This window comes from Venturia canescens, chromosome 2 (genome assembly GCF_019457755.1).
Source record: "Venturia canescens isolate UGA chromosome 2, ASM1945775v1, whole genome shotgun sequence".
Classification (NCBI taxonomy): domain Eukaryota; kingdom Metazoa; phylum Arthropoda; class Insecta; order Hymenoptera; family Ichneumonidae; genus Venturia; species Venturia canescens.
In genome coordinates this window covers 8,942,365-8,966,499 of record NC_057422.1, presented here as the reverse complement: position 1 = coordinate 8,966,499, position 24,135 = coordinate 8,942,365, and the positions used below count along the sequence as shown (strand labels likewise).

General features: G+C 40.6%; 1 protein-coding gene across 12 annotated transcripts in view; it reads left to right on the top strand.

Annotated features, from left to right (window-relative positions):
- Window positions 1-24,135, top strand: part of scrib (scribble) — a 48,749-nt gene that overhangs the window by 14,863 nt on the left and 9,751 nt on the right. For 8 of the 12 annotated variants that reach the window (XR_006260072.1, XM_043412505.1, XM_043412504.1 and 5 more), the window contains exons 3-25: window positions 11,209-11,287; window positions 11,575-11,664; window positions 11,765-11,885; window positions 12,037-12,463; window positions 12,553-12,664; window positions 12,766-12,941; window positions 13,216-13,361; window positions 14,046-14,156; window positions 14,390-14,620; window positions 15,460-15,696; window positions 16,908-16,992; window positions 17,738-17,902; window positions 18,111-18,286; window positions 18,437-18,574; window positions 18,673-18,828; window positions 18,950-19,030; window positions 19,120-19,971; window positions 21,074-21,181; window positions 21,275-21,454; window positions 21,917-21,946; window positions 22,484-22,642; window positions 22,783-23,163; window positions 23,466-23,621. Coding sequence is in view for 11 of the 12 variants with exons in the window: in XM_043412505.1 (XP_043268440.1) it covers window positions 11,209-11,287; window positions 11,575-11,664; window positions 11,765-11,885; window positions 12,037-12,463; window positions 12,553-12,664; window positions 12,766-12,941; window positions 13,216-13,361; window positions 14,046-14,156; window positions 14,390-14,620; window positions 15,460-15,696; window positions 16,908-16,992; window positions 17,738-17,902; window positions 18,111-18,286; window positions 18,437-18,574; window positions 18,673-18,828; window positions 18,950-19,030; window positions 19,120-19,971; window positions 21,074-21,181; window positions 21,275-21,454; window positions 21,917-21,946; window positions 22,484-22,642; window positions 22,783-23,163; window positions 23,466-23,621 (4,397 nt within the window). In the remaining variant the exon portion in view is untranslated. The remainder of the gene's footprint in view (window positions 1-11,208; window positions 11,288-11,574; window positions 11,665-11,764; window positions 11,886-12,036; window positions 12,464-12,552; window positions 12,665-12,765; window positions 12,942-13,215; window positions 13,362-14,045; window positions 14,157-14,389; window positions 14,621-15,459; window positions 15,697-16,907; window positions 16,993-17,737; window positions 17,903-18,110; window positions 18,287-18,436; window positions 18,575-18,672; window positions 18,829-18,949; window positions 19,031-19,119; window positions 19,972-21,073; window positions 21,182-21,274; window positions 21,455-21,916; window positions 21,947-22,483; window positions 22,643-22,782; window positions 23,164-23,465; window positions 23,622-24,135) is intronic. The other 4 variants (XM_043412503.1, XM_043412500.1, XM_043412497.1 and 1 more) reach the window with 4 other exon arrangements.

Sequence of the window (24,135 nt, the reverse complement as noted above, 5' to 3'; positions counted from 1 at the left end):
CTCGTTGGCTACTTTTAAGTGCAGGCTTTAAGGCGTTCCTACACGAGCCTCATAAACCAGGGATGGGCATCGCTTCAATGGCCAATCTTTGCTAATAATTATGAAAAATAGCCCGCAATTATCTCTGCTCGGGGAATGAGGAAGGCTCTTCCTTTCGAGCAATCACTCGTTTCTACTTAGTTGCAATAATCATTCAATGCTCTCACTAAATTCCAATCCCCCCCTCGCTCGCATCGAGACGAAATAGCTGTCAAGATTTTTCATCCTTTTTTCCCCCTGGGGATTGCACTCTTTTGCTTCTTCATTCAATTTTCACCTTTTTTCAACGTCGACGTAACTTGGGGGAATTATAGCACGCCAGGGAGCCTTTTCTTTTTCTAATTCTCGAGGAATTACTTTCCAGAAGACTGGAACGGAAATAGAGCGACTCCGGGGAGCCCAGCACTTTTCTCTCTTCTCGCTCGTTCGACACACACGATTTATCAGTAGTGTAAATATTTGCTCACGTTCCGCATACCGAATTGAACTTCCACATATGACGCTCGCGAGATTATCTTCCTCGAGCTCCGCTGAATTCTCGCTTTTGCACACGAATTTTTCCCTTTTTTCCATTGTCAAAGTTTTCAGTATTTTACTTTCTCGTGCGAGCTTCGCGTGGCTTTTCTCTCGAGCCAGCTTTGCGAATGGCCAGATTTTTATTTGGCAGATCCCGAAAAAATGCACCCTTTTCTCAGTTCCTGATAACTTTTTTCTCGTTTCGCGTGAGTGAAGCCTTTCTTCCAGAGTTTCACTTCTCTACCCGTGTCCCTTCCGGTTTAAGCTTCGTGCCGCTTCGAGAGTTTCATTTTCCAAGCTCCTGGAATTCGTTATTCAATTCGTACAAGCATCTTTTTGCCAGCATGAAACGAAGAGTTTTTTCAGTAATTCTCCAGGACGCTCCTCACTATTCTGTAAACTTTTGAAAACGGATCTCAACCGGTTGAAAATCCGAGATATTTCCTGTGGAATTTCGCTTTAAAACTTTGTTGTGATTTTCTCAACCTTGGCAAGTATTTTTAGAGGCTAGTCTCGCAAAGGGAGTGGAAACACCGCGCCTCAGTTTCAAGCTCAAATGACTTCTTCACGGTTAATGGAGTGTCCGGTGAAGTTTTCCTTGCTAAAACTCCCCGAAGAAAAAGTTTTTCTCATTCGAACTTGGATTCCCTTCGGTCCTTCAATTGGATCAGGGGATTTTTCTGCTGACGGATTTTCCTGAGCACATTTGTCCGCGGGCTATCGAGTTATGTTCAGAATCACGAGGAGCGTTGTTCCCAGTGTTGGCGAAAAGCACACATCGCCGATTAAACTCACCGCGGAGGACCGGCCACGCGGAATGCCGCGTAAATCTCGCGGTTGAAATGCGATTATGCGTTCGTCACGCCCAACACATCGTCGTACGGAGTGCAAGAGTCGTCGCAGTGGCAGACGAACATTCGCTTTGATCGGAGAGAATCTAAAGGGCATTGGTTGAGTTGAAAAATCATAAAAATCGAGTAGAAACCATTTTTTTTCCATTTTTCTCAATTCCCGTAAATAAATTGACAAAATACACATTTTCCAGGCGATTTTATCGTTCCGCACTGACAGTTACGAGGTGTTGTGGTCGGCGACGAGAAGGCACGTGTTTCTCGAAGTACGAAAATATCAACGAGAATTATTTGAAAATAAATTAACTGCTTTTCTGCCGAGTTCCAGTCGCGGTTCACTGTCATTTTCGTTCCCAACAAAACCCTGTTTCCTCTTGACGTCTTTTGCGCGACCGCGGAGCTCAAAACGCTTTCGTATAATCTGAATAATCTCACGAGCGACATAATTTAATGCTTCGATTAAAACCCTGTCGACACAACGCCTCGACCATTCAAATCCGCGATGAATTTTTTCCTGCGGTTCTCCTATTGAAACAATTTTATATCCGCGCACGCACGATATAAATACACATCCATCAATATCCCCTCGTCGATTACGTAGAAAAATGCTATGCGCGTTATTTCACGCTGACTCGTACAACGGATATTTCCTTCAAAACGCCGAGCAATGGGAGCTCCCACATTTTATTGGAATTTTCGTATATTCTCAGACAAGTACGAACTCTAACGACGGTAAAAATGATAAGCAGTAGCCCGCCGTTGGATTCGCCGACTATTTCGTCGCGATGAACATTTTTTTCGATAAAACCTTGTCGAGTTGAAAAAATATCTTCGATTACTGATTTGGAGTTCGTGTTGTCAATGAGACACGTTCGTAAATCACGAAAAAAGATGAAAAGATCAAATAATGTTTGTTCAATTTGAAAAAAAAAGTAAAATGAAAATAAATAAAATTTCGTGCATCAGGAAAAAAAATGTTTCTCTTAGTTTAAGATTTGGATGTTCGCTCTGAATTTCCGACCATAAATTTCACATTTCCAGGCTCGAGGAATATTTTATCGCACAGTTATGATCAATGATTCAGACGCAGGAAAAACTCGAAGGGAGTTTCTCACTTTCGATGTAACTTTAAGCAGTTTTTTAATTTTTATCAACCGTCCCATAAATTCAACTGTGTTGGCCGATAAAAATTCTCGTACTTTTCGTTACGTCCTGACTATGAATATGTCGCGGTACACTCGAATTTTAAAACGACTCGAGAGGTTTCGCAGAAGCTTTATAACTAGCAATAAATACAACTTTCATCGTGACTAAAATCGTAAAATTGCATAATTTCTAACGGATTCTAACGGATGATTTTTCGTGCAGAAATCGAATGTACGAGGAATTTTGTTCGAGTTATATTCCGCTTTGAATAATGCTACTTCCCTCGCAGCGATTCATGTCTAATTAGGATGTGGACGCAGTTTCGCATTGATCGAGTCGAAAGAGGCTTTGAAAAACTCGAGATTCATCGCGTTCACTAAACCAGCACTTCCCTAAATGCAGGTTCGTTCGACCCGCACAACCGCGCCTCCGACGTGCCCAAATTGAGAAAAAAACAACAACAATACGAAAGAAACAAAAGAGCCGGATGGAGAAAAAATTCAATCGTTGTTTCATATCATTTGGCAAAATGCGCTCGGGCAGGCTCATTTTTGTTGACACAAAGGTGCACGGAACACGTTCGATTCATCGGGTTATTCGCGTGAATCTGGTTGTTCTTCAACGGAGCATGAAAATAAGAGAAGGAAACGGTGGAATTTGCGCTCCCCCGCACCGAGAGAACGCCGCATGAATCATATTGCATAATGTGCGACCTCTAGAGTTACGCTGTGCACACCAGAATGCAAAGTTTATGCGTGCATGTGGATCCGCAGCAATGCAGCGAAGCACCATTTTTCAGGCTGTTTTTCCTGTCGGTGCGCGGCGGCTGCATTTACACGAATTTCACTATTATTAGTAACGCTGGGGTAAACATTGATTCGGCATCAAATTAATGAACGATAATTAAATACCTTAATGAGTTTCTTCGATCGAGATTGTTTGGAAATTCATTTATACCCATTTGCCAGTGCACGAGCAGACGAGGCGTCGACATCTTTGGCTTTTAATTTCTTGAAAAATATCGAGAAAATTTCCCTTTACAAAACTTTCAGTCGCTTGTTTCAGTATTTTTCAAACTTTCTATTCATTGTTATCGTCAAAAATCTTTCGGCGCAGTCGAAAGTGCTTGAAATAAAAATCGCAGCAAAACATTTTCTCCCCGCGTTGACAAGGAAAGATTGATTTTTGGCAGCTGTTTTCCGAAGCGGAGCCGCTACGCAATCGATGTTTTCTTCTCGAGGCGCCCGAATTAAGTTTTTTTCGTTTCTGGGTTTTAACGAGATCGCGATTGGAATTTGGCATTTTGATGATTCCCGAGGAGGCAGCAGCAGCTTACGCACGGAAATTGAGCTCGAACTCAATCGAGGAGCACATTCCTGTTCATGACGTACGTTTCCACGGGCAGGGGCCGGGGGGAGCTTTCGGTTTTATCGTTTTCAACGACCGGTGTGCGAGATTAACGTGCAGGGTACTCGAGATTACGAGTTACTCGGCTCAGGGCCGAGTTTTCTCTATTATCGTACACGTGATGCGTGGAATTACGTTTCTAAACAAAAGAAATAAAATGGAATGGCTCAGAGATAGGCGAGGCGGAAGCGATCCCGTTCCGAATACGTTCTGAAAAACAGAACACATCAAAAAGATAAAAAGTCGATTACCATTGAACACGAAAAAAAGCGACTCGAAATTGGGTCGGAATGACGTTGGAGCTTTATTTATTTTATCCATGCAATTAACGAATGCTAATTAACTTTCCTTCATCAAATATTTGCCCGTATTACACTACTATTTATTTCCATTGAATAATTAATCACCGTATAATTAACGATCGGAGCCTCCGACAAAGGCTGCTTTCGTGACGAATTTCATGAAAGCCCGCGATTAATAACAGGGAAACGAGGCGTTCCATCAGGCAGAAATTAACCGAGTCTCCAGAGACGAAATGCAGTTGCGCACGATTTTTAATTTCCGTTACAAATACCTTTACAACGCAAGATTGCAACCGTTGTTTTACGAGAGTCGTTTACTCAGCGTCAGGATCAGGTGAAACTGCGTATTTCCCCGCAGACATCGTCGGATCAGTAATGTGATTAAATTTCGTTGGCTCAAGAGAGCTTTGCATCGGAGTACCGGGGATTTCGAAAAGCCGCAGCAGCCTTAGAGAGCGCGTTATTCGTACAGTTTCGACGAATACGGAGAGCATTGTGGTTGGACTCGTTGCACAACTTTTCTTCTCGTCGCGTTGGTTTCTCCCGAGGGCGAGAGGGAAGAGAGCGAGCGTCGAAGCCGCTCGACTCTGCGGATACTCTTCCTTTTGTTCGAGCTCTCATTTCACTTTGCTTTTTCAAATGATAAAGCCATTGCTCGGAGACACACGACGCGTCTCAAAAGAATGGCTGCAACAGGTTTTCGTTGCCTCGATGAAAACTCGTCTCACCCATTAATTCTTCTTCGTATGTTGGCGCGCACGTGAATTACCACACGAATAAATCTCTCTCTGTATGTATGCACACCGGTGCGAGTGTGACGTTGCCTTTTTTGCGAGCCTTTACGACTCCGCGCGCAGTGACTAAGCCTCTCTTCGTATGTACGTATACGTGTTTTGTGGCAAAGCCTCTTCTACGCTGAATATATATAAACCGACCTGCACAGGCCGTTCCAGGCTCGAGTCACGAGGCCGTCGCACTCCTTCTTCACTTTTTCCCTCTAATTACGCAAAATCTTCAATATCTTCGAGCTTTATTACAAAGTTTTATCTCCTCTAATAAATTCTTCGTCTTATTCCGCCATTGAGCCCTCGTCAACGCCATTTTCCACTGCTCATCCGACGGTCATTCGTGTCCAATAAAAATAGCAATGACCATTATTTTATGCTCCAAAATAAAAGTTCGGTTTTATGGAACTTCGAGAATCCTTCACTTCCCGCTTACAATTTACAATTCCTTTACCATCGTCGGTTTGAAACATTGAACGAATTTTTCCCCGTTGCCTCCCAACGACCCAAGCTTCAGTCTCCAACAGCCCTCTCGACTGGGCTCAGAGCATCCCGTACCCACGAGTACAAGCCTTTTTATCCATAGTTACGTGTAATACGCGATGTACCAGAGCATCTTCGTACTCCCTCTCTCGCCCTCTCCATTTTTTCTGTCCTCACGATAAAAATACGCACTCGCGTAACGACCCACGCGCGAGAACGCTTCACGACACTGAGAACAGGTGCGACGCTCGTATTCCATGCTCCCATTAAAGTATCAAAGATAAAGATACTAGTGGCTCGCACATAAGCGTCCGGCGACGTATGTGCGGGGATTGTGCGTCTTGTGCTCTAAACATGGTTCAGTATTCATGTTAATAAAAATACATGGATGTGTGTAAGAACTAAGTCGAATGGAATCCCGAAGTGAATGCTGAAGCGGGCGCGAGCGCACGAGTATTCGCACGTTTTTTTCGCCCTACTCATTTGCCAGCTCTTTTGAATTCTTTTCTTCGAATCCCTTTCGCTGCGTGTGTGAGATCTAAGTATTCACACGTACTTATCGTCGAATTAAGGCTTTACGGGACTTTGGGATCGTTACACTGAAAACGGTATTTTTTTTGATCCAACGAAATTCGTTTGGTTAATATTCATTTTGTTGAATCAAGCATTGATTGTATTTGGAATTTTTATGACACAGTTGAGGTGTGTCTTGGAAAAATGGCTCAAAAAAGATTTTGTTGCTATAACTATCGATATTTGGTTGATTTCTCAAGACATTTAATCAGCTCATTAAAATTTTGTAGCACCAAATATATTTCGATTTGTATTATTCGTGCTATCGAAACAACGAAAAGGTTGTTCCTTAGGGAAGCATATTTTTTTTATGTACACAGTGATTTTTCTTAAGAAGCAAAAAAATGTTTGATCATTCGAAAGTGTTGAAACGTTCAGTACAGTTAGTCAACTGACTTATTTATCTTGGGTAATTGTTCAGCAGAACAGAAAAGTGAATTTCGAACCGTATTTAGTTCAATGAAATATTTCATCGTAAAGTCACATGCGATAATCAATTTGTTCATTTTATGATAAAATATGTTACAACGCAAACGAAACTTTGTCGCAGGAACGGCAACTTGCAATAATTTTGTCTGTTCAGTGAATACGGAATTTTGTTGATTCAACAAAATTCATTTGAGCCACATCAACAAATTATTTTTTATTTATCCAAAATATCTTGTCCGACGTATTCGATTATTTTATTTGATTGGAACAAACAAAATTTTGCATGCTTCAACAAAATTTAGTTTCCAGTGACGGTTCGGAAGAACTCGCATTTGGAGATAAAACTTTCGCGTTTCAGCATTTTTCTTGCTCCAGCCCGATCGATATTTCCCTCTCAACGTTGGAGTCCGACGAAATGATCGAAAACAACATTTGTAATTCACCAATATTTTATTTAACGAAGTATCCCTGCAGGTTGAAAAACTACGAATCGCGAATTCGACGAGGAACGAAATTGGATAACTGCTCGAGGATTTTTTACATCATTTCGTCGGACTCCAACGTTGCAAACTCCAGCGTCATTTTTTCCTTTATTCAGCTCGACATTTGATGAGCGATCATTAGTCAACGCAGTTTTTATTTTCAATGGAATAATCATAGTCCTCAATTGAGTCTCGAGCGAGTCCATTGATCCTAGAAACGCGTGTGGCTCGTAAACGTATTAATGTGGTTGATCAAACTGGCTACGAGACTCTGTACAGAGTCCAGGCGTTTCGTCGAGCCTCCAAAGGCCCAAGTGCCTTGATGAAGAGCCGCGATATCGTCTATTTATAGGCAGGTAGTCCTTCGATAGATGCGACTCTCTCTCTTGCGCCCCTTCTACTCGTCCACCTCGATCGTTCGTCTATGTATATCGAGAATGTGTTTCGTCAAACCACCAGCTTTAATTAAAGGTTAGGCGTTGTTATATAGATAGGAGGGTGGTAATAGTCCCGTTGATAGGGCGACCAATCTCGTCGTCCTCTTTCTTTTTCTCTTCTCACCGCGGAGCGAAAACACCCCCGCTTTATTGGATGGGATATTGAGCGTGTTTCCGGGCTGCTCGACTCACTTTGCCTTTGACAAAATACACTCTCGTTTATCGACAGACTCATACGGAATATCCTGGAAACATGAAACGTTTGGAATTTTCGGGACAACTGAGAGACTCTTTTCGTTCGTGATTTGAGCATCACATCTTTTGCATTTTTTCAACACGATTTTTTGTCTCAATATCGAGTCGCTTTCTCGCGGTGGATTGCACTTCACTATCGCCTCGATCCTCAGTTTTCTAACGTGAATATTTTGGCTTTTCATGTTTCGAGTGAAACGCGCTGAATTCAACGTGCCACGTATTATGACGGAATCACGGTTCGTTGTAATCGCGTTCAGACACTCGTCATCGCCGTGGTCGTCGTCCTCTCGTCGCACAACTTTCGACGCGCGTTTATGTCATGCACGCTATACACACGGGCATGTGTGCCATTCAACATTCGTCGGTGCAGTCTCGTTTTTAGTATTATTCACAAACACACGCGCCACAGAAAACATTAGAGTTGCTGGCTTCCGTCACGCGATCAACACGTGTGGCTGGGTACTCGAGGATTCGTATCGGTCCCATCAAATCTCTCATGTTCAATTCGTGCATCGTTCCTGATTCCAGTATTCAGCCGCACTTACATCTTTGTCGCTCTTAACGTATCTTCAATTATGCAGATATGCGAACTACCGATTTATCACACTCGATTCAAAGGCCAATCGATTCGTTAACGAAAAGTCACGAAGCAAGGCTTTTCTTTTTTTTTTGACATTCTTAAAATTCACGAGCTACCGAACATCATGGGGTGCCCCGTCCCCGTCGTTTTTCGGGTATTTGGCAACCGAATTGGACCAAAGTAGCCCAATTTTCTTAGTCATTAATTATGGGCTTGCCAAATATTCGAGAAATTTTTCCACTCACGTGGACTCTGAATAAAGATTTTGGTCGACGTTACATAATCTGAGCTTATCCCTCATAAATATACATGGAAAATCAAATTCGACCTCATGAAAAAATGTATTCATGAATTTTTTAATTGCAATCTTCTCGAGAGCGCTGGCGCCGGTGATATTTGGCATTAATTATATAGGAATCGAATAAAAAATTTATCCATTTGCAGGCTTAATCTGTTTTGGGGTATGGAAAAATTGTAATTTCATTTCATTTGTAAAATTGGCGTGTGAAAATTAGATATCAAACTCACGTCGCTGAGTCGACATTTATCTTTACATCATTATTTACTTGACTGCGTGATTAAGCGAGACTCTGTCAGCCCTTGAAACAAATGCTAATGAGGCTCTTTGATATTCTGCCCATTTGGAGAGAAACGCGGGAATGGAAACACGCTGTACACTTGTTTTAACAAGGAATGAACCGCAAATGTGTGGCACTCGGTTGAGCTTTTAACACAAAGAGGAGAAACTCTCGACACGAAACGTGACTCGTTTCATTGCTGTATTTTTGGAATTTTCAGTGCGCTCTCACTGAGAGAAGCGTCCCTTAATACGAGTTATATAAAAGTCGTTCCGGCCCGAGCAAACCACATTTTCAATAACTTTTCCTGTCCCCGCGCCCTTTCACCTTCATTTTACTTCATTTCAATATTCTCTAACAAAAATGTCAACTTTTTAACGATTCGATCGTCGTACTTCGCTCGGTGGCGGTGAGCTTCGCGAAAAACTGGAGCACCGGTCTCCTGCTCCCGACCGTGCTTTATCTGCACCGAAGTAATCGATTCTGCTGTTTAAGATACTCAAAAATGTCTCAACTTCAGCTTCGCCCAAACTTTAAAAATACCCTTCCGCCGATTTATTAAATTCGTTTGGAGGAGACCTTCGATTTTGGATATCCTGTCGCAGCCCCGGATCGCAGACGACTTATTTCATTTAAATATTTTCAAAGTTCAATCACAATCTTCTTAAAATTATTTCAATTTTTGATACACTCGAAAATTAGTTGGACGATTACGTGCACATTTTGGCTTCGTTTAACAACGTAAATAGAATTCTGAAAATGGCGAGAGACACGGCATGTATGAAAGCAGTGAAAATTCACATAAAGACGTTTATATATACATTGCAATTTAGTACGATGTATAACTATACAGGGGAACACGTGAGAAAACATTTCTTGTCTCCGAGGGTCGGCTTTCAGCTTCAAATGCTCGCCCTGCTCGCCCATGTTCAGCAATGTCGTTCTTCCACATTTGTCTCGTCCGTCCTTTCTCTTCTTCCCGTTCTTTTTTATACCACTGATTTTCTTTTACTTCTCTCGCAGCGAGAGCATCCGCAAGTTGATGAGAAAAACAGAGTGTCGTACTTTGCAGAATGAAATGAAAGGAAGATGGGAAATGTGCATTCCGAGTGTGTGTGTGTGTGTGTGTGTGTGTGTGTGTGTGTGTGTGTGTGTGTGTGTGTGTGTGTGTGTGGGTGCTTTTTTCCTTCCGTTGCCTCAGGCCATTCGCCGTTTTATTTTTGGCACCGAGTCCAACAGAGCTCTGTATATTTCGTCCGAAAAGCTCACTCGCAGGCATCGAGCCTCCGCGTCTTCTCGTTCGAATCGTCACGAACTTGGATCGCCGGAATTCAAGGCAAAGGTCGATAGTCTCAGGCGAAAGAGGTCGGAGGCCTCGGACGCTCAGAATATTTCGTCAAATTTATACCTCCGCCCATTTGTCTCTTTTCAAATCTTCCGTTCCTAATGAAATAGCGTTTTATGCTACTTTTCGTAGTGATAAAGAAATTCAACGTCCCTTTCGGGACTCGGGGCTCTCCGGAATCTCGTGACGGCTCGCGAGCTCAGTGAGATTCATATTGTTTTAACAAACTCGATGAATTGGAACATTCTAGCCTTGGATCCGTGACTTTTATCGACATTTTTCTATGCCGAGGGCAAAATTGCAATTTCATATTCGTAAGCAGATTTGGATGCAACGAAAGTGCAAAAATTATTAATGATAAATAAATCGATATTTTATAAACCGTTATTGATTGATCTCGACTTCGAATCTATTGTAATTACGCTCTTTAAACAACCCGGAAAGTTAGAAAAAATTGACGTTTGCGATGCTCTTGAGACGATTGCGAAAAAACGCGTCGATTTGGCGTTGCCAAAAAGCATCTTTCATAAGTTTTGAAATACACGCTTTTCTTGATTTCCACTGTCTCGAGAATGTCAAATAATTTTGAACTTCCGTGAACGAACGTGGACGAGCCAAAATTCTCGAACATTGGGGAATCTAAGGTTCCCAGCTATATTTCGGTTTATTTGTTCCACGTGGGATGTTTTGTTTGCACCATTTGTCCTCGAGATGTTAAAATGTTCCTCGTAAATATGCGACATCTTTGTCAACACTTTGCAACCGGTGACAACGCTGTTTACATGTTTAAGTGGCACAAGCGAGTTGTGCAACTTCAACCTGGCATCAAACGCTCTATCGCAGATGTTTTACACTCCTCGTAACTTTTGTATTACGCGCCATTCCTCATGTTTTTTCTCCTCCCTGTTTATTTCATCTCTCGTTGAGACAACAATTATCCATAATTTCTTGCAATTCGTCGTTGCTAATCGAGACCTTCGACTTTTCTTTTGTTCTGCAGACATACCGGACATTCCTGAGAATATCAGGAACTTGAGCTCTCTACAGGTGGCAGACTTCAGCAGTAACCCGATACCAAGGTCAGTGAACAAAACAACGCATTTTAAAAACCACTCGAGTCGAGCTATATTTCACAAAAGCCATTTGAAAATTTCAAATATTTCGTGTCTTTTGTTCTCGACGACGCTACTATTTTCAATTGTATTCGCAAAGAAATGCGATAAAATTTCTTACAAAATGGACAAATTCCATGCCTGAAAAAATAAGAAATTCAACGGCAGAAATCTTCTCGAGTTTTCATCTTCATAGATGGCTGCTTGTGATAGCTTTTTTCGAGACAGCACTCACTAAATTCTCATTGTTTCAGGCTTCCGGCTGGTTTCGTGCAACTGAGAAACCTAACTGTACTCGGCCTCAATGACATGTCCCTCACGAACTTGCCACCAGATTTTGGCCGGTAAGAATCCACCTCTAAAACCTACGTCGACGATGTTTTTTCATTATTTCATTTTTATATCAATCGAAAATATACAATAATCGATTTGTATATTTTTCAGTTTGGAAGCCCTTCAGTCGCTGGAATTGAGGGAAAATTTGCTCAAATCCTTGCCCGAATCACTCTCTCAGCTCTCGAAACTCGAGAGGCTGGATCTTGGTGACAACGAGATCGAGGAATTGGTGAATATTTTGTTTTATTGTTAAATGACCATTTTTGTTGAAGTTTCATTTTACGCAAAGAGTCGGAAATTCATAATGACAAATAAATATTGATTTTTTAAGATCGAAAGTTTTGAATATTGCTAATAATGTTGTGTGTGTGTTCAATCAGCCGTCGCACATAGGAAAATTACCCGCACTACAGGAATTGTGGCTCGACCACAATCAATTGCAACACTTGCCACCAGAAATCGGTGAATTGAAGACCTTGGCGTGCCTGGACGTTTCGGAGAACCGCTTAGAGGATTTGCCGGATGAGATCGGTGGTCTCGAGTCGTTGACAGATTTGCATCTGTCGCAAAACGTCATTGAAAAATTGCCTGATGGCCTTGGCGAGCTCGGGAAATTAACGATACTTAAAGTCGATCAAAATCGATTGTCCGTCCTGAACGAGAGCATTGGCAAATGCGAAAGTCTTCAAGAGCTCATTCTTACGGAAAATTTCCTCTTCGAGCTACCGGTCTCCATAGGGAATCTTGTCAACTTGAATAATCTTAACGTCGATCGCAATAGCCTGCAATCGCTTCCCACAGAAATCGGTACGTCAACGAATCGGAGCATCGACGTCATTCCTCTCTCGTTGATCGAATATTTTGCATTAATTAACATTAATTATCACAATTTGCAGGAAACTTGAAGAACTTGGGGGTACTTTCGCTTAGGGATAACAAATTGCAATTTTTACCTACCGAAGTTGGCAACTGTACGGCCCTCCACGTTTTGGATGTTTCTGGAAACAGGTGAGCGTCGTATATTTTGAAATTCGTCGCAACAGAACTTGGCTCCAACAGATTCGTGAATGATTTTTTTACCGATCTGATTTTTTTTGTTTCCCTCAAAGGTTGCAGTACTTGCCGTATTCGCTGATAAGTTTAAACCTCAAAGCTGTGTGGCTGAGCGAGAATCAAGCGCAGCCAATGCTGACGTTCCAGACCGATGTTGACGAGGAAACCGGTCAAGAGGTTCTCACGTGTTTCTTATTGCCACAGTTGGAGTATCACGTAGCTAATCAGAACGGTAACGAGGAGAATGATTTTTAGTGAAATTTTCTTTCCATGCGATAAATCAACATACGATTTATAACGTTGATCATTTGTTTTTTAGTACTTTTTATAAATAACGGACAACATCAAACTGCGAGTCTATACAAAAACAGTAAAAAGCAGAATAAATTATTTTCATTTATTTTAACGAATGAAATAATTTATTTGCTCAAATTCCAAGAAACTTGTGTCTCCTATTTTTAAAAAAATGATATCATTTTACACGTCATGATTTTCGTTTTTTCTAGGATGTCGTATCGAAATACGAAGCGCTGCACAGGCGAACGAGATGAGAGAATTAGCGAGCAGCGACGACGAAGGATGGCAAGAAAAAGAAGCCTCGAGAACGCATTCCGTTAAATTTACGGACGATGCGCCGGAAGCCGACAAGGAGGTGAGCAAGCCGCTCCTACCGACGTCTTCTTCCAGTCTTAACACCTCCCATTTTTATCAATTCTTACAATGTATCTTTTGCACGAATCGAGCACGATCCTACGAATCTATTTATCAGTGCTGTGAATGTTTCATCACTTAGTTGGCACGATTGTAAAAATTGTTATCGATTGTTGTATACATACTTGCGATGTTAAGACATCATTTTGTTAGATTTTGATTTATTCATTTATTTATATATTTTTTTTATATCATTCATTGTGTGATTGCGATTGCGTATGGACTTTTATGAAATACTCCGATCGATGTGTTCTGAGCTCGCTTGGTATATCGTTATTTTTTTTTTTCCCATCACTGCTTACCGTATGCACTTTACCACGATGGATAGAAAACTCACTCACTTAAGAGTATAATTAAAATATTTCTCCTACACCGAACTGCTTTTTATTGTTAAAGAGAAGCCCCCCCCCCCCTCTTTCGTCCCTTTACTAACACCATAATATGGATCGGCAAAAATGCATGTCGTCGATAATGTAAGTATTTATATGTTATTTAAGGGTACAATATGTCTCTTTCTCTCGCTCACATGATTCATCTTCCCATAAAAAACGAAATCATGGCTGCAGCAATATTTTATTTGACTTTTCCATTCATCACACGTTACTCCGTTTTTGTTCTTTCGCAGACTCCATTCGTCAGACAAAATACGCCACATCCGAAAGAACTCAAAGCTAAGGCACACAAGTTATTCAGTAAGGGAAAGAACGACAGTCGATCGGGATCAACCGACGAACAGGTGAGCATGAAATGGCTGCTCTAATCGCTCCAAGAAATAAGAAAGTTCAGGAAATCCCTTAGAAATAGTTTTTATGAATACTTGTCAATATTACCAATGGAAGTGAGTAGGAAGCATTTCGAAATTGAATTTTCTTTGAGTTATATGCCAAACTAAAAAAAAATGTTTAAATTACAAAGTTTGGTTGTCACTCAAATTTTCAGACAATATATTTGACCTAATTTTGTTCGTAGGACGTGTCGCAAACATTTGGTCTCGATAAGACCGAGACAATGAATGCGACGACGAACGAGGAGCACACGGAACAGGAGCATATTCCTACGTGTAATGACGAGGAGACGAGAGAAATGACGAAAGTTTCAGAGTCCGAAGGGCCGTTTGAAACTTCCATGGCTCATGAGACGCTTGAAAACGATGACGTTACGACGCAGCAACAACCGTCGGGACCAAACTCAACGACGACAGTGAGTCGACGTTATAATAACGTCAAATTCTCGATGATAAAAACAATCAAAGAAAAAACAAACAAAATTTTATATATTTTCCCAACTAACCCAACTTTTGGCTAAAACTTGACTATTCAATTTCGTATCTACTTTCGGCTAGATTTGAACCGGAAACGAGCTGGCTTCACGATAATTTGTTTAGCAAAGTTCCAGTAGAATTTACAATGGGCCCAAAACTCTTCACGAATCGCGCAACGGGTGGGAAGCGGGAGAAGAAAAGTCTTTCAGGGTAGAAAGTTGGAAGCCGGGGGAGCGAGGAAAATTGAGGTTGAATGATCGTTCGAAAAATCCTGAAATTGCAATTTCTCTCAAATCGTTCGATAAGCTTATTGGTTTTTTTTTTTCCTAAGATAACAAAAATGCACGTGTCTTTTATTTTATGGAATAGAAAATTCGTCTCAAAGTTGAATTCGTTCGTAATTCCCTCCACTTTTTCAGTGGCCAACATTTATTCGCACTCCTGGGCAACAAGAATTCCTCAAACTATTATTTGTATAAACGAAATGAAATCGAAAAGAAATTTGAGTGGTTCAATGAATTGAGAAATTTGTACAAATTAACTGAAACATTTCTAGTTTCGTTTTAACCATCCAAACTTCGAATGACAAGATATTTTTGGGTTTTTTCTCAACGACGTGTCGCGTTAGTCGTTTAAAAATGGAACATTTTCGGTCGCAAGCGTCAGGACGTTCAACCTTAATAGTCACGGGAGAGCGGGACGTTTTTGTGGCTGTGTTTTTGTTTGTTTATTTGTCCGTTGTCCGTGTGACCGGTGTGAGGAAAGGATCCTGTTGCAGGATAACGATTTCGAGGGTTCGGTGTCGGAAACGAGGTGTAGGGATGAGGATGAGTCTGAGTCTGAGGACATGCAGAGACATGTCGAATTTACGATATTGGAAGACGCCGATTACGAGGGTGGGGGTGACTCGGGCAAGCCAAACAGGCTACATCGCCGGGACACCCCGCACCATCTGAAAAACAAGCGAATTCATACCTCGATTGACAAGGATAAAGTTGCTTCGATCATCGCACAGGTCAGCAATATAAAAAAAAAATCATTGCAAAAGAATGTTAAAAATCAAAGAAAATCTATACATTGAGCAACCAAAATTTTCAAAACATGAGAACGCGAAAGCTTTTATTGTGCACCACAGCTGCCTGCGCTCTTGTGATGATGACGAGCCTTTTAACGGCACTATCTTTCTCTTTTTGTAACTAACTCGTTTAATTACAAACGCTTATTAGGTACGTTTATTAGAGCAGTGGCAAACATTCATTTTATTTTCTTTCAAATTTATTCTTTGGGTTTTTCATTGTTATGAATGTCGTAGTAGTACGTGTTCTTTGAATTCGGAAAGATCGCTGTGTTCCACGTGTAGTTAATAATTCAATGGTGTCTGCTTTTTGCGATGCTTTTAACAGTTTTCTAACGTTTTGTTTGATTCTCTTAAACTTCTATTGACTATCGCTTTGCCTACATTTTAATCTTTCTCTCTTTCTCTCTCCCTTACTTCTTCTCTACATTTCACTATCACGGACGACTCTTTCTCCGTTCTGATCATCGTCGTTTTCCATCGGATCATCGGATCGTTCTGTGTCAATCGTGCAGAAATCGTTCCAATTCTGTTTTTCTACACAATTTACAATTTTTTCTGAGCCTCAATTTATTCTTCATTTGTTCCATGTTTTTTATAAATTGTTTTCGTGTGACTCCAATCGTCGGAAACACTTCAACTGAAGAATTGACGAGATGGGAACAATATGAAGAACACTAATTTTACATTTTTTATCTCTAAATATGCGATACCATCAAATTCAGATTAAAAAATGATTGGAACATACTTCTGATATAATATTTGAAAAGATATAGTACCGAAAATATTTTTATTTATCATAAAATTTTAAGATTTTTTATTCTCGAAAATATGATTCCTGAAAACAACGGTATTTACGAGGGTAAACAGACTTTGAGACGACTCATCCTAACATGCATCGAAATATCTCAATTCAGCTTATCTTCTCTCGACATACTTGAAATATCACTTTGGCAGCTGTGTCGCGGCTGCTTAGTAGTCGAGAGGCTTATTAATTGGAAAAAAAAAAAAATACACGAAGGTTCAGTGATTAATTTGTTTTTAATAGATCAATTTAACATGATTCGTTGCCGTTGTTATCGCGCAAATGAAATTAAGCAGAATGTTGTTAAAAAAATAACGCTTTTTTCTAAATTTAATTTGTTATTCAGGCTCTAATGAAGAAAAGCGACGACCAACCTGTCTCTCTGACCCCGACGACAGAATCCGTGGAACAATGTGAGCTCAATAGCCAAGGTGCGTAATCTAATTTCAAAATACAAAATTTATGGGAGAAAAAAAAACATTTTGAAAATTCGATCCGTTGACAGAACGAAATAGAACCCTTTGCAAAATGCATGAATTCAATTTATTTCCCAAGATATTTTTTGTAATCAATCGTACAGTAAAGTCCGTATTCAATCTTCATGCCTCGAATTTGAAAAATTTTTACCGGTGATACAATTTTCTTTCGGATCTATGACTGAACCGTCGGAATTTCAACTCGCCTTTCAGATAAAAAACCTAAAAAAATATTTGCTGTCGAAAACTGAGCGGATCAAGATCTTTTTTACTACTCGCACTGTTTTCCCTCTCGAAAATTAGAACAAAAACACAGAGCGCGTACGCCCGACCCTCACTCGGCTTAGTGATGTGATAAGATTACGATTACATTACTCATCTCTTATCTCCCGTGCACAATCTACATGACGAAAATGGCGCGTACGTTCATAGCATCGGTTGACGCCGATCTGGATCAACGAGAGCGGATACAATAAAAACGAGTTCTTAATAAATTTATTCATTTCCAATTTTTCGGCTCGTCGAGCTTTTTTTCTATTAATCTCACCAAATATGCCGAAACGTTATCGCGTTTTCGTACGTAAAAAAAGACCGAATGGTGCGAAGAAATAATACGTTTGAGGCCATTGCGCTCGAGTGATATCTCAGTTTTGTTATTTAACAAAAAAGTGTTTATAATGTAATTTTGCTGTCGCTCCAGGGGCAACCTCGGACGTAGAACCGTCGATAGAAGTACGGGAAGAGCAGTACGAAATCCATATCGAAAGGACGACCGGAGGCTTGGGTCTGTCTATTGCTGGTGGCATCGGATCAACACCCTTCAAGGGCGACGACGAAGGCATCTTTATTTCTAGAGTCACAGAAGGTAATTTCAGTCCTTCGAATACACTTCCGAGTCTCAATTTATTCGAATTCTTTTGGCAATTATTGTCAAGTTGTTCGAGCAATCGATGAGCTGTGTATGAAGTGTGAATAGTGTGAGAAAATTCATCATAAAAAATGGTTGCAAATGTTCTTTTCGGTATAAATTTCGAATGTAAATCATTTCGCGTGGTTCTCTATCTCTTGATCAGGTGGACCCGCAGATTTGGCTGGTTTGAGGGTCGGCGACAAAGTTATCTCAGTTAACGGTGTCTCGGTAGTCGACGTCGATCATTATGACGCAGTTGAAGTTCTCAAAGCATGCGGTCGTGTGCTTATACTCGTTATCGTCCGCGAAGTTACGAGAATAGTGCCACCGTCCGAACAAGTAAGACGAACTATCGGTTCTATGTATTAATTACTCAAAAGTATTCAAGTTCAGTCGGAGATAATTAGACTAAAAATAATGAATGCGATCGATACGACGAGCAATACAAAAATTCAGAGTTGTAACACCTTTTTTATTTTTTTTTTACAGATGTCTATTAGAAAGGATTCAATATGTTCGAGTATGAGCACGAGTCGAGCTCCCAGTGCTACGTCATATGTTTCCTCAACCGCAATGTCTCACAATCTCGAAAACGGTGACAGCAGCTTAACTCACGATATTGTCAAAGTGAGTTTTTCAGGAAGGCTGTAAAAAGACAAGAAGTTGATGATTTATATGAAGTGCAATTGAACGAAGAAAAACATTTTGTTTTTTCCTTTTAACAGACACGAAAAATTCCTGAGCCCATCGCCGTTGCGAGAACAAGCGGCGAACCTCTGATACCGGTTCTCGTACACACGACGCTTATTCGCGATCAAAATGGTCTAGGATTCAGTATAGCAGGCGGAAAGGGGTCATCGCCTTTCAAAGACAATACGGACGTAAGTTTTAAATTCCATTAAATATTGGAGATACAAAATTTTCGGGATCTCAAGTCTGCTGGAAAGGTTTGAGTGGATTGTATCTGACCCAGGAAAATAACGGTATTAATTCCTTGAACAGGCAATATTCATCTCGAGAATTACGGACGGTGGAGTAGCGCAGAAAGATGGCAAATTGTTGGTCGGTGACAAAGTCATATCGGTGTGTATAAAAAAGAAAAATTTAATTCAAAAAGTAACATTCATCATCAAATTCTCCAAAATGTCATATCCTGCTCGAATTTTCCACAGATAAACGGTGTCGAGATGACGGGCGCGAAGCACGAGCAGGCTGTGGGAATGTTGACGGGATTGGAAAGGTTCGTTCGATTGGTTGTCGAACGGGAGATACCAATTTCACAGGCGAATCCCGCGACGAGTGTGACGCCTTCAGAAAAATCGCCACGTTTGATCGGTGGTGCTCCGCGTCCTTACACGGGGCTTTACAGCGCCAATAGTTATATGGCGAACAGGCCAGGTTTGGCGAGTTACAGACGCTCGATAGACGCCGACAAGACACTTTCTCCGAGCCCAACGTCGAGTACACCGCCGCCTCCCCCGCCGCCAGTTCCGCCACCTCAATTGTCCTCCAAACCCGAGGCGATCAATGGAATCGCAAAGATGAACGGCGTGACGGAAAGATCCGGTCCTACCGGAGCCACGAGCCCCTCGAACTTGACATCTCCCAGCTCCAACCAACCGCAACCAGCGCCAAGATTATCCATGACGCAGCCTGCTACAGGATCCGGTCATCCCGTCGGTGACTCGACGAACAGCGGACGTTCCGAGAGTGGTGAACAAAGATCGAATTCGCCGCAGGAAGATATACAGGTACCCAAGCCAATAACCAACGAGGAATTTCAGGCCATGATCCCCGCTCATTTCCTACGACCTCCGAAATCCTCGCCCTCCCCAGACTCCCAACAGGGCCCGGTCGTCACGGTCACGATTAAGCAACCTGACAATCTACCCGGGGACGTTACGTTTCCCCCGGCGCCTACGACAATCGGTAAAGTTACCGAGGTCATCACTAAGAGCACGCTCACCGAGACTGTTGTAACGCGTGTTACTGACAATCATCTTGTGGAACCTGTTATTACCGAGGTACGTTAGCCTCTAAACGTAGATTTTTCATTTTTTTTCGTTCTTCTTCCAAAATTAAGAAGAATTAAAAAACATCACTCGATCCATGCTTTTCACGTCGCTACTACCCTTTGGTTAGTTTTTCACGTAGTTTTCTATTTAGAGCTTGCACTCGATCAGTGAGAATGCTTCATCCGGTTCGTCACAAGCAGACATTCGAATGTTTCAGCTGAGTTTGCACAGCCTGACGACCTTCGGAATCGAACCGTACAACTTCTTCTGTACATATATAGATCTGCATACTCTTTAGTACGTTTGCTTATTTCCATGTATCGAAGAGATAATCACGAACGTAAATTCAATACTTGGAACTTTAAAAATTCATGCTTATATCGGAGCGACGTTCCGATAAACTTACAAATCTCTAACTCTATCTCATTGTCTCCATAGATTTATCTTTGTGTCTTTATATCTATTCGCATGTCCATAGAATGTGTTCACAAACGATATTGAAAGACTTTTTGTTTATTATTCGGTCATAGATTTAACACATGAATTTTCATCATTCATTGAAATAAAATAGTAATTTTGGTATCAATGTCGTTGACGATCAATATAATTCTATATATCGAGTGCTTATCCTCTGGCATGGAAATAGGTAAGTGGATAATGTAATAATTCAACCGATCTATTTTGTATATAACATTTCGCGAACAAGAGAAACTTTTTATTCGAGATTCATTGAAGGTCATTTATTCATTTCCATAATGAAATTCGATCACGTGATAGAATTGAGTCCTGAAATTGTAACATTTTTCGAAAGGATTTTATTCTGTCAAACGTGAGACTACGAATGAATTATGCATGATTGCTACACCAATTTAGTTCGATACACTTTTTAATTTCTCGCTCAATCGACGGTTCACGCAATTTCATGGTCTTCGCTAAAGCTCGATGCCCAAACCTACCTTTTCTTTCCTCTCTCTATCTTCTTCCCAAACTGGCCATAATTATTACTGGATGATGAACAACGATGAACTAATAGAAAGCACCGTGCTGAGTTGAAATAGAGCGAAACATCGAACTACGCAATTCTCAAGCTTTCAATTGTTTCGATATTCAGGATGTCGTGCTAATGAAGGAAGGCTCATTGGGCTTCAGTATCATTGGTGGAACCGATCACTCTTGTACTCCCTTCGGCGCCAAGGAGCCTGGGATTTTCATATCACACGTTCGTATTCCAATTTTTTATTGCTCCATCAATTACAATCAAGAATACTTCATCGGTAGTGTAATTGTTTTTTATATTATTACTTTTTTACAGGTGGTACCCGGTGGCATAGCAGCTAATTCAGGAAAACTACGAATGGGCGATAGAATATTGAAAGTTAATGGAACAGACGTGACAAAAGCAACTCACCAAGAAGCGGTCATGGAACTCTTACGTCCTGGAGAATCGATCATTCTCACGGTTCAGCACGATCCACTGCCGGAAAGTTATCAGGTGAACTTATCGAATTATTCGTATTTTTTGCTTATAATATCTAACGTGAATATTTATGTTTCAATGTCACAACAATAATTTAGTCGCTTTTGCTGTATGCCACACAAGAACGCACGAAGATATTACTTCAATTATTATTATGATTTATTTTCACTCCAATTTCAACCAGCCTTGCAAAAACTTTTTTTCAAGTATTGCAGAATCGTCGGTGTAATAACCCCTCGTTCCCTTACTCGAATCAATGATTAATGAGTTATCGTTTGTCCGAACATACTCGGCATGTGTTCGTTTTTTCAATATTTTTCATTCCATCATTGTATCAAGATAATGTTTTTAAATATTGCTCTCCCACTTTTTCGATCATTTATTTGGATCCAATTGACGTCCTTCTTTTTTCGTTGAAAGAATGTTTTATCAAGATCTAACGACTTAACATGATTTATTGTCAAACTGCCCAACAAGCTGGTCGAAATAGAGTACATCCCGGTGACAGTAAGTACACGAAACCGACGATTTCCTTCTGCTCTTCATTTTTTTTCTGAACTGTTTTCTTCGAATTTTCATCTGACGTAAACTTTCCGGCAATACTGCGATCACCGTGCAGCGTGCACAAATTATTTGCTTTTATGAAGGCTTAGTAATTATTTCGAACACCTAGAAACTAGATTCTATTCATTTGCAACTATTTTTAAGACGCTTTTTGTGCTTAACGCTAAGTAGGTTGAGGACAATCAGAAATAGCCGTTTTGGATTATTCTGATTCAGTCTCGTATTATTGCTTGAAAATTTTATAAGAATAAAATTCTTGATGAATTATAATACTTGTTTAGAAATAATGGGAGCCCACGTTTGTTGTGGCTGAATTGACAGTTGGAAATAGCTTGTATTCTTGTTTTTTCATAATCGATAAAGCTGTGATAGATTTTTCTCATATCTCGCGTTCCTATAATAAGTTCCAACTTGTTTTTAAAAAAAATTTGTAGATAGCAAGTGAAAGAGAACTCAACATCAATCGTTGTTTTATTTTAGGAACTCGTCATTGTGAAGGAACCCGGTGAGAAATTGGGTATGCACATCAAGGGCGGTTTGAGAGGACAACGTGGCAATCCTCTCGATCACACGGACGAGGGTGTATTTATATCGAAAATCAATTCGGGTGGTGCAGCCAGACGTGACGGCAGACTTAAGGTATTTTCGTTCTCATGTGCAATAAAAATCAATTATTTGATCGAGCAACTCAATTTAAACGATTGAATGGACATTGACTTTTATTCGAAGAAATTTTTATTTTTCTGGAGATTTTTCTATCTCGTTTATTTTTTGTACAGGTTGGTATGAGATTGCTGGAAGTAAATGGCACGTCGTTGCTCGGTGCAACCCATCAGGAAGCGGTGAATATTCTCAGATGTTCCGGGAACACGATAACCCTCGTGGTTTGTAAAGGATACGATAAGAACGAGATCGAACATATAATGACAATGTCGAGTGGTCGGGACTCGAAAAATTCGAAAACCTCTCAGGAGCGCAAAGACTCACTGACCGAGGGCCTCAAATCGTTATCCCAAAGTGTCTCGAGCCTCGATCGGGATGATGAGGAAGCGGCAACTTTGCGACAAGAGCAAGAAATGAAGGCCGAACTCGTTGCTTGGGAACAAGAGGAACGCGAACGCGCTCTCGTCGAACAGCGAGAGAAATCCACTCCGGAAAAGGTAGGGAGTCTCGCGAATGTACTTCTCAATATTTTTTTTCCCCCAACGATTTATCGGTGGGTCTAAATTTTCAGTTAAAATCAAATTATAGCCCGAAATTGCAGTAGATGAAATTAGAATATATTGAAAACCCCGAAGCCCTCGAATTTATGAGTGTAATTGAAATATTTACACTCGATACGATCACTGCTTGAACGACGTTGCACTATAATATTATTCTTCCTTATATCCTGCATCAGTTGAAGCCTCTGGTTCGAATAATAAAAAGACAAATGCTTAAACAAAGTATTACGCATATGTAGGTATTGGATGTAGTTCGAGCAGCAGAGTCGCTAGTAAATAAACCGAATAGCCCGGTTGATATGCCAGTGCCGCCTAAATCACCTGGTGGCACAAAAGATCTTAAAACAACGACAATCGTCATGAGTAAACACACTCTGGCACCGCAAAATCCAACTGTGAGTATACATCACGATCACTTAAGAATGCCATCTCTCTAGTCATTTTCTTTTTTTTACAACTTTCGTAGTTCTATGATTTTGTGGGAGGTGGGAGTATTTGAAAACTTGTAGGCACGATTGGCAACATGCATGCTCGATCTAGAATACTATTGCACTTTGATCGAACATTTATTCTATAAAAAGTTAATTTTCTACTGTCATCTCGATTGGATCGATGCGATTGAAAATTTTCATGAGAATTCAAGTGTCGGAATACATTATTTTGAAAAAATGTTTGCAGATTCTGAATTTCCCGAAATCAAGGAAAACATGAACAGTCACAATAAAGTTGTTATTGACTTCTGCTCCGACTTTTCGCAATTTGAAAAAAAAAAAAAAAAAAAAATATTCTTTTTCACTATGATTGCTGTGTGAATACAGACCAAATCGCATTTTCCCCGAGCATGTTAGTCCTCGAATGATATTCATCACATCTTGTACTCTCTCCTCACAAGCGCGTATCATTGCCACA